Source organism: Galleria mellonella, unplaced genomic scaffold (genome assembly GCF_026898425.1).
Source record: "Galleria mellonella isolate WM207_F2 unplaced genomic scaffold, CSIRO_AGI_GalMel_v1 utg1053, whole genome shotgun sequence".
Lineage (NCBI taxonomy): Eukaryota > Metazoa > Arthropoda > Insecta > Lepidoptera > Pyralidae > Galleria > Galleria mellonella.
This window is the reverse complement of record NW_026441968.1, coordinates 824,067-837,899: the sequence shown is the minus strand read 5'-3', so window position 1 is coordinate 837,899 and position 13,833 is coordinate 824,067. Positions and strand designations below refer to the sequence as shown.

At 33.2% G+C, this 13,833-nt stretch overlaps 2 protein-coding genes across 2 annotated transcripts in view; both read right to left on the bottom strand.

Moving 5' to 3' along the window:
- The window catches only part of LOC113511307 (oxysterol-binding protein-related protein 3-like), a 60,200-nt gene that overhangs the window by 32,926 nt on the left and 13,441 nt on the right, over positions 1-13,833 (bottom strand). The window contains 3 exon segments of the mRNA XM_052903622.1: positions 1,331-1,465; positions 3,929-4,050; positions 6,729-6,821. Coding sequence (XP_052759582.1) covers positions 1,331-1,465; positions 3,929-4,050; positions 6,729-6,821 — 350 coding nt within the window.
- LOC116413362 (uncharacterized) lies at positions 9,548-13,684 on the bottom strand. Its single transcript, XM_031912049.2, has one exon. The coding sequence runs from the start codon at positions 11,701-11,703 to the stop codon at positions 10,174-10,176; it is 1,530 nt and encodes a 509-aa protein (XP_031767909.2). The 5' UTR covers positions 11,704-13,684; the 3' UTR covers positions 9,548-10,173.

Sequence of the window (13,833 nt, the reverse complement as noted above, 5' to 3'; positions counted from 1 at the left end):
AACTGTAAATTATTCTCAGTAACTACTTATTTATATTAGTGTGAGCATTGCGTCTGAGCATCATCCGCTAGATTGGCAAAATATTATATTTTTTGGCTTGCCACGATCGACTGGACTACTAGTCGCGATCGACCGGTGACCACACCTGGTATAAACTATCTTTCGAACGCTTCTTTTCATGCAATACAGATATATCACGGTCATACGAATAAATAGATCGGATAGAACCTTGTAAACAACATAAAAATATACGCTTTTCTTTAAACTCCGCATTTTTTTTTTACAACGCAGGAGGCAAACGAGCATGCGGCTCACCTGATGGTAAGTGACTACCGCCGCCCATGATCACCCACAACACCAGCGGCATCGCAGGTGTGCTGCCGGCCTTTTAAAAAGGAATATACTCTTTTCTTGAAGGTTATGTTGTCGTATCGGTTCGGAAATACTGCTGCTGGATGTTGATTCCAAAGAATGGTTGTGCGTGGAAGAAAGTGCCTTGAAAAACGCACGGTGGAAGACCGCCACTCGTCCAGATGATTGGGATGAAACTTTAGTTTGTGGCGGGTTGTACGGTGGTGGAAATCAGCAGCAGGTATCAGTCCGAACAATTCCCCAGAATATATATACCGCATAAAATAGGGTTGTGAATTTTTTTTGCATTTAACAAATAAATTTACAATACAAAATGAATTCACGCGATTCGAGTGCGGGCGAGTGAAAACCATGCTCTCATGAATTGCCAACATTATTATTGACTTCACGATTGGTTTTACCTGAATATTTATTCTTATGATACAGGTTAGTATAACTATTCCACTGCACAATTGGATATGAACTCAAATCGGATCATAGGCGAATTTAAGGGGAGGACGGGTACTCAATGCCTTGTCCAGAATTGTCTTATATCCATTCTCATTGCGAGCGGAAAATAATCTTAAATTCGCCAATGATTTCGATAAGTAAGGACATTTTTATTTGGATAAGCAAGACATTTCTACTCAGATAGGTAAGGACACTTCTACTCGGATAAGCAAGGACATTTCTACTCAGATAGGTAAGGACATTTCTACTCGGATAAGTAAGAAGATTTCTACTCAGATAAGTAAGGACGCTTCTACTTGGATAAGTAAGGACACTGCTACTCGGATAAGTAAGGACATTTCTACTCTGATAAGGATACTTCAATTGGATACGGACATTCCTGCTCGGATAAGTATGTACATTTTTATTCGGATAAGTAAGGACACTTCTACTCGGATAGGGACATTTGTAATTAGATAAGGGCATTTTAACTCGGATAAGCAAGGACATTTTTTGATCTAATATTTACCATATGCGAGTTGGACGGGTCTACGTGCGGCGGGGCGAGTTCCACCGACGCGCATTTGTTATTCGATTTCTTTTTGCGCAACCCAAACTTGCGCCGGTCTTTTTTGACGTTCGGCGAAGCGCCCTCTAGTGACACCTGTACGGGAAAATAATACTTGGAATCCTATATAATATGTACACCATAAAGAGAGTCCAAACTAAATGATCAACGAAACTACTGAAGAATTGAAAATTAGAATAGTTTGTTTATAGAAGAAGAGTAGTAATAAAAAGGACATATTAGGTAGTTAACAGAAGAAGAAAGGATAAAATAAAAAAGGAAAATTTGGAAATTCATCCTCTAAAGAGGTAATAAGATAGTTTAATGATCGATTTTGAGTGTAAACCTTCAAATTTCTTTTTACGTTTCAAAGAGAGAAAAATTCAGGTTTCAGTAAATACATACAAAATCTTCTCTTCGTTTCTCTCTTTTCTATTCTCTTTTCGTTGAAAAGAGAAAGGTTTTGTATGTATTTACTGAAACCGATCCTAAATATTATTTCATTAATAGGAACGATATTCCCGATAAGATTATAGAAGAATATTTTCTTCCAAAAATACTCGCGGGAACGAAAGAAAACAGATGGTCTACCATGAAATATTTTCTGAAGTTTCGGGGCTGAACGAAAGACAAATGTTATGTTGAAATTACTTAATATTATACCGTTCAAAAATATTACAAATGGTAAAATATTATTGGATCATTACGATAGGATTCATGACGAACGAAATGTTAAGCTCCATTTATTGGACCGATTTTGGTACGAGCGAAAAGACGAAATTGAGCCCGAAAATTCGTAGTTTCATTCCATGGTAGACCCCCAGAGTTGAAAGAGCGAAGCGTCAAGTAACTAGTAGTCCATATCTTACTAATATAATATCTCTTTTTTCTATTTTTTTTTTAATATTGTTATTACTTGCAGTCTAAATAAATGTAAGTGTTGTGGATTATTGAAATAAATTTTCATTCATTTATAAAAGAAAATTTGTAACTTGACGGTGTACAGACAGAAGGGAGATATTTAAGAAAAAAAAAAAAAAAAAAAAAAAACTATATGAGAGCTCTTGCTAAGACCAACAAATGTCTATACAATAATCTTTAGAAATTTTTCCTATCTGTCTGTATATTTGTTCTTCCATCACGTAAAAAGGACTGCACTAAATTTAAGACAGATAGATAGATAGATAACCTTTATTACCAGTATTAAGAAAATAAAAAGAAAAAAAAAAAAACAATTAATGTTGCTGGTTGCTGGAGCCGCCTCAGCTGTTGCTATATATGCACACCTCCAGCGAGATGTACCTATATAGTGCTGATTTTCAGGAGGCCTCTTAATTCATTTAATTTTAGCATGCGTGCGGATCGCCAATACCTATTAATGTGGTTTCACTGTTATGTTCCGGAAAATATAACTTAAATTGATGTATCTGTACTGTACATCTTGATACTTAGAATTGCTTTATTTTATTGATTCCCTACTTCTGAAGTCCACGCATATACAATGGCGGGCAAAAAGTTAGTTTATGTTATAACATTTATAAATACTAACTACATTTTACTATTTACAAATACCAATTAAAAATTATATTTTATTACACGTAGTTTTAATCTTGGCGGGATTATATTCAATATTTCTTGATATTTCGATGGTTAATGAATGACAATTGTACAGTTTACAGTACGTCCACTTCAACTTGAGCTATCATTTGGACCTGGAATGTGTTTACCTAAATTAGGGGACTCCAAAAAAAAAATTTAAATTCGACCCTATTCTGGATAATCCACGAAAAATACTTTTTAATGTTTCAACTTGGTTCAACTTTAACCGACTCGGAATAAACGTTTCCAATCGCATTAATATGTAATTTTGGACAACGAACATTTTATTCTCTCTAAAATAATTAATCGAAGTGTTTTAAGGTGAAGACTACGTATAAGCAAACGCAGTATAGGGTAACCCAGTATTAGATGAATCAACGGACTTACAGTGCTTCAATGAGTTAAAAACCATAACTCGCGGTAGTCTATGATAGAGACGTTATAAATATCTTCAGTAATGGAGAACGATTTTTAACAACCCAAGAAAACTACCTTCATGATCCGAGCATGGGATTTTCCTCATACAAGTCGAAAATAACCTACTGTCACCATGGGCTCAGCCATGGGACATAGTATGGAGATTTCCAGTTTAAGTTTTTCTTGTCTTATACTGATTTCCTGACTAGTGACATATTGTGGTCACATCCATAGAATAATTAAAAAAAAAAGGTATATAAATGAAAAATTGCGTTTGTTTTTAGGACAGTTAAGCTGTCATCTGGTAAGCTGCATTAGAGGCCTTCGTTTATAAAGAAAGTGGTTTAGAAACTCCTGATACCAGAGGGCGACACCCACACTCGAGTAATAGAAGAATGAAATGAAGAGACAGCACGTGGACTTCACAACACAACTGGAACCCTGTTATCCCAAACACATCAGAATGGAGAATGAATTAGAGGCATACACCAAAAGGAAACAATAGTTGAAGAATCCTCGAGATGATGAAAAGATATATCATACGTCGGTGTCGTGGTGAACTTGTTGCTGCAACTCCAGCGCATCGAGCAGCCGCTGCAGCTGCTGAACGGACAGCTGGGCCTGGCCGAGCTCCTTTGACGCGTTCTCGAGCGGCCCACCGGATTCTGTAACAGTTATTTTTGTTTAAACCTTATTTTTACTTACTGACACGATAATTTTTTTTTACAACACAGGGGGCAAACGAGCATGCTGCTCACCCGATGGTAAGTGACTACCGTCGCCCTAATCACACACAACACCAACGGCATTGCAGGTATGTTGCCGGCCTTTTAAAAAGGAATTCTTACTTCAGGAAGAGACTGTTTAAGGTTTTGCTGGGCATTGCCCTCCCCCTTCCTCTCTTCTGCATTAGTAACGTTAGTATACATATTTTAACAAATGTGTAAAACGATAGTTTAGAAATTTCAGAGTCATGCAAAAACGTGGCTCCTTTTACGTACAAACTTCGTCTCCGAGGATCGCCTGCGTAAAAAAACTCACGGGCGTGAGAAACCATGCATGACTTTGAAAACACCCACAGTTAAATGTTTAATTAAACAGTATTAACACAAAGACTCGAGGTCTCTTCCATACCTTTTAGTTGTTAGTTTTGACAATTACATAGTGTAAAATTTCCTATTTTAATGTAATAACAACCAGTTATATTTGGTAATTAATTTAATTATCTGTAACGGTGCCACGAGCGCTTAGCGGGCCGAGGAGCGTATTCAGGCTCGTGCTCGTGTTACAGCCGCTCATGATTAAGGATCACGAATTGATCCCGCAACTAGTCAAGCTATCTCGATCTAATTACACGTAAGTTAAACCAGTAGTTGTTACATTAAAATATAATGTATGCTCATGAAACTTTTAACAATAATTCATTATTAAATTCAAGCAACTGTTATAACTAAGGTTAGTAGTTAGTATTACAGGCACAGGAGTTAAAGAATGAGACATGTGACATGCTATCTCGTTCTTTGGTGTGCGTGCAGTAGTGTAAACTAGTAATTTAAACGCATAGAAATTAAATAAAAAAAAAAAAAAAGTATCATATATAAGTACCTTTTGTATGAACATTGATGATTTGAATGTAATAATAATACTTTTCGACTTTTTAACTCCAATTAGAGATAAATACGTTTCTATATAAATATATTATTGTTAGTATATTTACAAGTTTTAATTAAAATTAATTAAATAAAATAAAAATAAATTAAAATAAAAAAATTCATAAACAATATTTATGGTTGGCATTTAATTGACAAATATCAATACAACTGATAATTTTTATTCGATTATTTGGAATTCAGTTTAAATTTTTAATTACCATATAGTAATTAATATTTAAGGATAATTTTAAAATAATTATTTCTCAAATGCAAATCAATGCCAACCTTTACACTTAATTAAGATTTTGATATATTAGTAAAATATATATTTGACTTTGAAAACTGTAGACATTAGAAAATAAGAAATAAAAAAAATTATATTAAAAAAAATATTTCCTCTCCGTTTTTTTCCGTTCGTTTCCGTTTCATTAGAAGATATTCAGTGAAAAAGTTAAGGAAGAGAAGTAAAATTATTTAACAGCGTTGTGTGCAGTAACTCTAAATAAAACGACACAATTAGTGTGATGTGGGACAATGTGCGGGTAGAAGATAAAAAATTCTCAAAACAGAAATATGGCAGCGCGACATCAGTCTACTCGTGACCGCGGCCGGTGTAACACGTTCGACACGTTGAGATAATTCAGGATAATTATCATAGTTATCATATTTACTTAAATGGTCGCGTTAATTTCCATTTTTTTTTTATAAAAAGTCTGAAAATAAATATCGCGAACGGTATAGTAAATACACGTATGATGTTACTGTGGAAGGAATAAAACTGGTATTAGGGAGAAATGTTCAATCAATTTCCAAAATGGAGAATAGCTGTATATTCACAATGAAGTGGCTTATTTATTTTTTACTTGTAGTGCTTTTAAATTGGTGCCGTATTTTTTTTTATTGAATTACCTTTTTTCGAGAAAAAAAAAACAAATTTGTTGTCTACAATTTACAAAACATATCCGTACATGTAAGTACATTCTGTACTTACAGTGAATGCGGTTCATAATAAAATAGCACGAGCAATCAAAAGGTTAACAGGCAATAAGTGAATTTTATTTTCTACGTGCATCGAAATAAGGTTCATTTTACTTTAACAAGGTTAAAGATTTCTATCAATCAAATTATTCGCAAGAAAGACTAACTTAGACAAGAGGCAAATTAATTTGAAGTAATAAGTGATATTTAGTATCGTTATTGCCAGCTAGTCCACGACGTGGAATGAGATTACAACTTTCGCTGTCTAGTTCTTTATCATTTGAGTTATCGATAGATTTAATGCAATAACTATCGGTTTAATAATCGAGAAAGCTCGACTAGTTTTGGGATCAATTCGAAACACTTAATCATGAACTGCTGTGTCGCGAGCGAGAGTATGACTGCGCGCCTCGGCCGGCTGAGCGCGAGCTGTAGGCGCTTACGGCTATATGATTAAGAGTCTCGAATTGATTCCGAAACTAGTCAAGCTTTTTCCATCTCATTACACATAAGTTAGGCCTGTAGTTATTGCATTAAAATTTAATGCGTGCTTAAGAAATTTTGATTGACAGATTTCTTTGTACATTGTCTAGCGATTAGATTATGAAGATAATTTAAAAGCACATGCGGTATTTTAAGAACAGATTGTGCAAAAGTCTACAAGCGATTAGATCAGTTGCAACTGGTCCTCAGATCTCAGCCTGAGTTCGTACCTATGATCCAGCTGGCCAGGCGTCCACCAGGTGTACCGGAGACGAAGCCAGCTTGCGGACCACGCAGCGGCTGTGACGTCGGGCTTATCAGCCCTACGGACCAAAGAGTTAGGGAGACGGCTGTTATGGACTCATCAGCACATTGTTGCTATACTGGTATTTCCCCGCGACCAGGGTTGCCAGGTGCAATTTTGGATTTTTTCACAAATGTCCAATAACTATTCTCCAAACTGATACGATTTCATCGTTTTTTATCCATTTAAAACTTTGTGTATGTTATCACAATTTTTTTAGCTATATGTGTTGTTGCCTGCAAATGGTCTTTACAGTTTTACCACGTGAAAGTACTAAGCAAAATACGAAAAGAAAACCTTCTTTCCTTCTTCAATTCAAATTTTTCCACGCTCAATTAGTTTTTCTCCAAAATTTCACGAAAACAAAGAAAAAATATCCAAAATGGCAAAAAATATCCAATTTGGCAACACTGTCCGCGATTTTATTCCAAATCAATTTTGCAGGATAAAAAGTAGCCAATGCCTTTCTCCATCTAAAATACGCTATGTATTAAAAAATTCATGATTGGTCGAGCGGTTAAGGCGTAAAGAGGTACAGTTTTTCCTTATAATATACGCCTTTGATATCGTCGACTTGAAGGTAGTTTTAGATCATATACATCTAGATGTATATTATATAGAGTAGGAAAGTCTGGTGTCCTTTAAGTCTAACTTACAAAATTATTTTATGCATCCTAGTGTTTTATTATCTCTTAATTTTGCACTAATCTATATTTTCTTTTCTTTTATCAAATTTACCTGTTTTAAAACTATTAATCAAAGCCATTTACGTTGTTTTATGCAGACGCATGATTTTAGATTTTAGAGCTACCACAGGGACCAATGATATAGATAAACATAGATGTCGCAAATATCCCAATAACAGCCGACTCGAAAACATGAATAGATGTATGCATGAGTACTAGCAGAGAAGACATTGGGTACTACATATCACAGCTCATAAAACACAAACTGTTGCTTGTTTTTGCTGGTAAGCGCTGACTGATCTAGTTTAGACTAGGACGCTAGTCAGTCAGCTAGGAAACTTAGTTATTATTAATGAATTCCCAAGTTGAACATAGATATATTTATGTTTATGTTTTATGAACTTCAGAAAAAAAAACAAGATGTTATCGTTGATATAACAATCGATTCATATATCAATAGATTATCGATATTGAAATTCGAGTAATTAACATTGTTCGAGCTTCATCGAATGACAACACTGAGAGCAGTCGGGCGGTCTCGGCTTAGGTTGGCTCTGTTCGCTACTTCGAGTCGCGTCACCGACGGCACTACGCGTATTTTTATTTTGTTTTCGTCAAATTCAAATAACTACAATGAGAATTATAACAGTTTTACAATCCACTGTTTTAGCATTAAAAGATTAGCCTTTACTAGAAAAGACGTAAATAAATTGGTCCTTCGAGCCGGATTTAGACAAGGCTTATTTTTTAATTTCCCACAATTTTTATGAATTCAATGAAGATGAAGAATTAGCATTCGAGTTGAGTACAGTTACAATCGAAAAGGCATTAACAATAAACTACCATTATAGACGAGTTACAATACGATATCGCTGCTCAGTGTATGAGATAGACTGAGACAGACTATTTTCTTAGTATGAAGAACAATTTCAAAATTATGGATTACTCAAATTTCAGTCATCGATAAATAAATACATGCATTTGTAATTATTCGAAATGTACAATCAATAGAACGCGTGTTAAAAACTAAACTTATTACATGAAAATATTTTAAATACGTAAAAAAACTGTTTTCTCAACTACCTGTTAAAGAAAGATAAACGACATGACATACTTTATATAATAATAATTTAAACAATTTATTATTTCATATAACTAAAAACACTATTCTAAACAAGCAAGTAAGTAATAAATAATTCCGCACCACTCCGTACATTAGAATTCAAAATTTATTTCAGACATATTTTGTCTCTTCTTTTTTTCTTTTTATCCACAGTTCAAGAATGTAGAACTAATAATATTTTTATATAATACTGTAGATTTACCTGTTATTATAAAAAAAAAAAGAAAAAAGTGTCCAAAATGTGGAATGAGATTGTTGATCCTAATTTATCCAACGATGGTGGACGATGGTTAACTAATATGCAAGCTTACACACCATAATGGAGACAATTAAAGTTTAAAAATAATAATTACACTAAAAAGAAATGAGGAAATGTGGTAAAGAATAGGTATTAAAATAGGAATTTTCTAAATCTGCTAAAGTGCATATAACAAAAACTTAGAACTACAAACATATAACTAGTACTAGTAACTAATGTAAACTAGTATACTTTAAACATCCAAATGTCAATTAAAATTTAAATATCCAAATTTAATATTGCTAACTACAATAATTCGAAATTTAAAGAAACCAATATTAGCAATAATAAATAAATTTAATCAGAATTATAAATTAAATAATGTAAAATTATTTTTAACTCTCCATAGTACTGCGGTACATACGTATTAAAATGAATAAGCGCTCCATTAGGTCAAGGAAAATGGTAAATGTCGCTTGTTGGTTACATACAATAGCATATCAACATATACGTAGATTATACTAACCAGAGCAATAGGACGGTTCACTAGTGCATCTGTATATGGTATGTAAATCGTCGCTTCTCTCGTGACTACCACATATGGATATAGTCTCAGAACTAGCTTTGAAAGTATCATCTCTGCCCCGTACTACGGGGTATATTTGGAATTCATTCATAACCTTCTTTTTTCCGATTGTATCAGGCCATTTGTTATTTGTTTGCGATCGACTTGACACTTTAAATGAAGGTGATAGAAGTGTTATTTCTTTAATCAAATCCTTTCTCACTTTCGGCGACTGCTTCCTTTCTTTTACCCATTTTCTTGTTTATAAACGCCTCTTTGTCTTTTAATTTTTTTACTTTATTTCGTAAAGCGTTATGGAAATTATCTGATTTAAAATTGTTAAAATCACATTTGATCATAGTACTTACTGCACACTCTTTGGTTGGTAATAATTCGTACAAATTTAGGCTGGAATTGCATTGTTCATTGTTTGGCAAATTACTTGCAAATATAATTTCGGTTCGGGACGTATTCACTTCTAAATTATTTTTATCAAAAATGACTTTATCTTTTTCATCTAATAGTTCAGTTTCAAAATCAGTGCACGTTTGTGCTTCACAGCATTGATTTACTTCCATTACATTGGTTGTACTAACATATTTATCAACAGTTTTGTTGGATGGTTAATTAAATGTACTAGTTGCTATATCATACTGGACCATGCTAGAATAAGCATTTTTATCTGATTTTGCTTCGACATTATTTATTTTATTAATTTCATCATCATAAATTTTGCCTAAAAGGCTTAGACTTTGCAAATCAGTGCGATTTCTCAAATCTTTTTCGCAATTTCATATACAGATTGTTTAAATCTTTTTGCAATCCTGGCAAGTTTCTAGCAAGTAATGTCAAGTTTTTTAATAGTAAAAGTACAAATTTCTCGTTAAAAATTGTTGGGGTCGGTTCATCTAAGGTCGCATATTTATCAGGATATTTGTTAGTTTGAATTCTAGCGGAAGTATTTGTTTTGGAATTTAATACGGTTCCATTGCATTCCTTCAGTCTAACTTTCTTTTTCGAGTGAAATTTGGTTGCTAAATTGTTTTTCTTAAGTGCGGACACCATGTAGCATAATTGGGGATCTTCATTATCTTTTAAAAGTTTCGATTCAGAGTCATTTTTCTTGAAGAATTTACTGCTTTTGAATGATGATAAGTCGAGAGATTGTACGCTTTCATGAATTATTTGGCAAAAATGTTTGGAGATGGCGTCACTACTGCTTGAGTAAGGTTTTAAGATATCGTCTTTTTGTACATTAGGCTTATAGTCAAAAAGAGTCTTAAAGTCGTCATTATTAGCTTCGAATATATTATTAAGGCTATTACAATTATTAGGAGTATGATTCAACCAACATTTCGGTTTATTATGTGACAATAGTGGCTTGGTATCATTGGAGAATTTTAAACTTAAATGTTTTTTTTGGGATTTACCAACATTTGGAGGTTTTTCTTTAAGTTTGATTGTAATGGACATGGTTCCGTTTATCGAGGAGTCATTTTGCATCGATATTTGCTCTAATTTAAATTTAGATAAATTTATAACAACTGAATTTTTATCATAATTTTCATGAATCAAATGTTTTTCTGGATTTTCTTTAATTATTGTGCCCAATTCATCTTTCACTGTACTGTCTAGATTATTAGTTACTTTTGTATTTTTAATTGTTTGCCAGTCATTTTTAACTTTGGAAAATATTGTTGTTCTTTTATCAAGTATGCCTTTCAGATATAGTTGGCCTGAGTCCACTGATTCACTTTTGTCTTTTATATATTTATAAGTGTCTTTATTAGTATTGTTTATTTCATTATTGGTAGCTGTGATACTTTTAGAAACGTTCTTTTGTCCGAATTCAACTTGAACATCGCAAATAGGACTCTCTGTGTTGATATTAAATTGATTGTTAGACTGAGAACTACTATTGGTTATACTTTTACTGCTATCGTTAAGTAAGATAGCAAGATATGAGCTTAGAAATTCTTTAGCTACATCTGGTGGTATAGATGTTTCACTAATAAGATTATTGATCGTTGGCAATTCTGTTAAAGAATTTGAAATTTCAAGCGATGGTTCTTGGGCTAGGTTATTAGTGTCTGATAATTTCTCCATATTATTTATAAGAGTTTTAGTAATTTTTATATCTTTTTCTTTGCTTTGACTACTGCGTATTGTTTCACAAACATAAACTGTGTTTTTAAGTATTCTTTCAAGCTCTTGTATACAACGCTCTCTTTCGAAACTCTTTGTATCTCGTTTAGGACTATATAAAGGCGGTTTACTACTTTCAATCATATTTTTGTGTGGTTTTGATTGTTTATATGTATTCGTAGATATTTTATATGTTTTGTATTCATCATAATTACCAATACTAGGAAATTACGTACCTTTTGTAGAATTGCTAATTAATAAATTGGATAGATTTTTATCGTTAGTGAAATAATTATTTGACTGTTTATCAATTGATTTTGCTCGTTGCAGAGCACTTTTAAAATTGTCTGCGTTAGTATGTTTCAACCAATATTCTAAAAGCGTTCTAAATAGAATTTTTACTGGATGTGTGTCACTTTGACTTAATTTCGCATCATATAAATCTTTAACAACTTGATTTACATAAGTTTTAGTTATATCATTGCTATCATTGTCAACGCATTTGTTCATTTGGGACATAGACACAATAAATTGTTCTGTAATTTTGTCGTATCCACAAACCGTCATAGTATTTTGCAACGACTTGTCTTCTTTATGTGGCATAACCACTTGAACGTTGTTGGTATCTTCAGATACAACATCGCAATTTACTCTCTTATCGCATCTATCAACAATCGAAGGCCGAGAGTCTTTTATTTTATATTTAGTTAACAACATACATTTACTAAGTGGGCGAGTAAGTTTGGGCTCTTCATTTATGTTTCTATATTTAACAAGATTGGTGGACTTTTTACTTTTTCTCATTGGTGAATTTACATTATTAAATTTACATCTTTTTTTACGAGAGAAGAAAAAATATGTCGTTGCAGGCTCCGTTTTCGTTTTGGGAATAAAGGAATGCTTCGTAACACATTTTCTGTTTGAGATATTTGTATTAATCTTTTCGTATCTTTCAATAATCGTTGATATGTTTAATGAATTTAAGTCCAGATCTGTAGAATGTACTTGCTTTTCATGATTAGTACTACCTTGAGAGAACTTTGGAGATTTATTATCGTTAAATTTTCCTTGTAGATGTCTCCATTGACATAATTCATTAAAGATAAGCTTCCATATTTATCTTGTTGGGCATCATTAAAATTTAAAAATTGATTTATAATATTATTTCTTTGCATGACCTTTTTGTGTACAGTCTTTGACGGAATTTCATCTATATTGGTATAGACAGAAAGTGGAAAACTTAACTCTTGAGGAGGGTGGCAGGATAGGGATTCAATTTCTTCAATGGAAGCTTGGGACGAGGATACTATGTTCATGTAGGAAGTACCTTTGAACGAATTAAGTTATTGAGAAAGATATAACTAGAAAACATTACTTGATGACGTGAGGCAGGTGGCCGGTCGTAAAACTAAAATCCAAATCTTTTTGTAATTTGGATAAAATCATATTACGCCGACCCCAAATGATTGGGATAAGGGTAGGAAGATGATGATGATGATGATGATGACTTGATGAGAAGAAACAGAATCTATATGGAATAAAATTTAAATTGTGTGCTATTTGACCATTTTAATCTAACTACTAGCCCCCGTGTGGTGATGAAGTAAGAATAGAATATACTCTTTATTTCAACATATGACTAGGGAAATAATGATTGTATTATAAGAGAAGAATATCTCAAAGTTCTTTATTAAACTGCTGAGCCAGCGTTGCAGCTATAACAGTAGGCTAATTCTCCATGGGGAGAACGCTATTCCCAAGAGTGGGATATTAATGCTTTGATATGAGACTATATATATGAAAAATTGTTAATTCTCTATAATGTGTACCTATTGAAATAAAATAAAATAAAAAATAAAAATCACTGCTGGACATAACTTAAAATTTTTGATAACGTTAATATAGTCACTATCTACCGAGCATGGTCAAATAACACTATTTTAAACCGACTTCGAAAAGGAGATTATCAATTCGATTGTATCTTATTTTAATATCTTGGCCAATACTCGATAGATTTTTATTATTCTTTTTTTAATAAAAGGGCTGTTACATAAATATGTAATAACAAAATTAATTTAATTTCGTGGAGACTGAAGTCGGTTTTTTGTGTGTCTTAAGACATTAAATTTGTTGTTGTGTGTGTGTGTGTGTGTGTGTGTGTGTGTGTGTGTGTGTGTGTGTGTGCGCGTGTGTGCGCGTGTGTGTGCGTGTGTGTGCGTGTGTGTGCGTGTGTGTGCGTGTGTGTGCGTGTGTGTGCGTGTGTGTGCGTGTGTG

What these genes read in the sequence shown, in the direction of transcription:
- LOC116413362 (XM_031912049.2), bottom strand. Translation starts at nt 11,703, where the DNA reads ATGATTGAAAGTAGTAAACCGCCTTTATATAGTCCTAAACGAGATACA.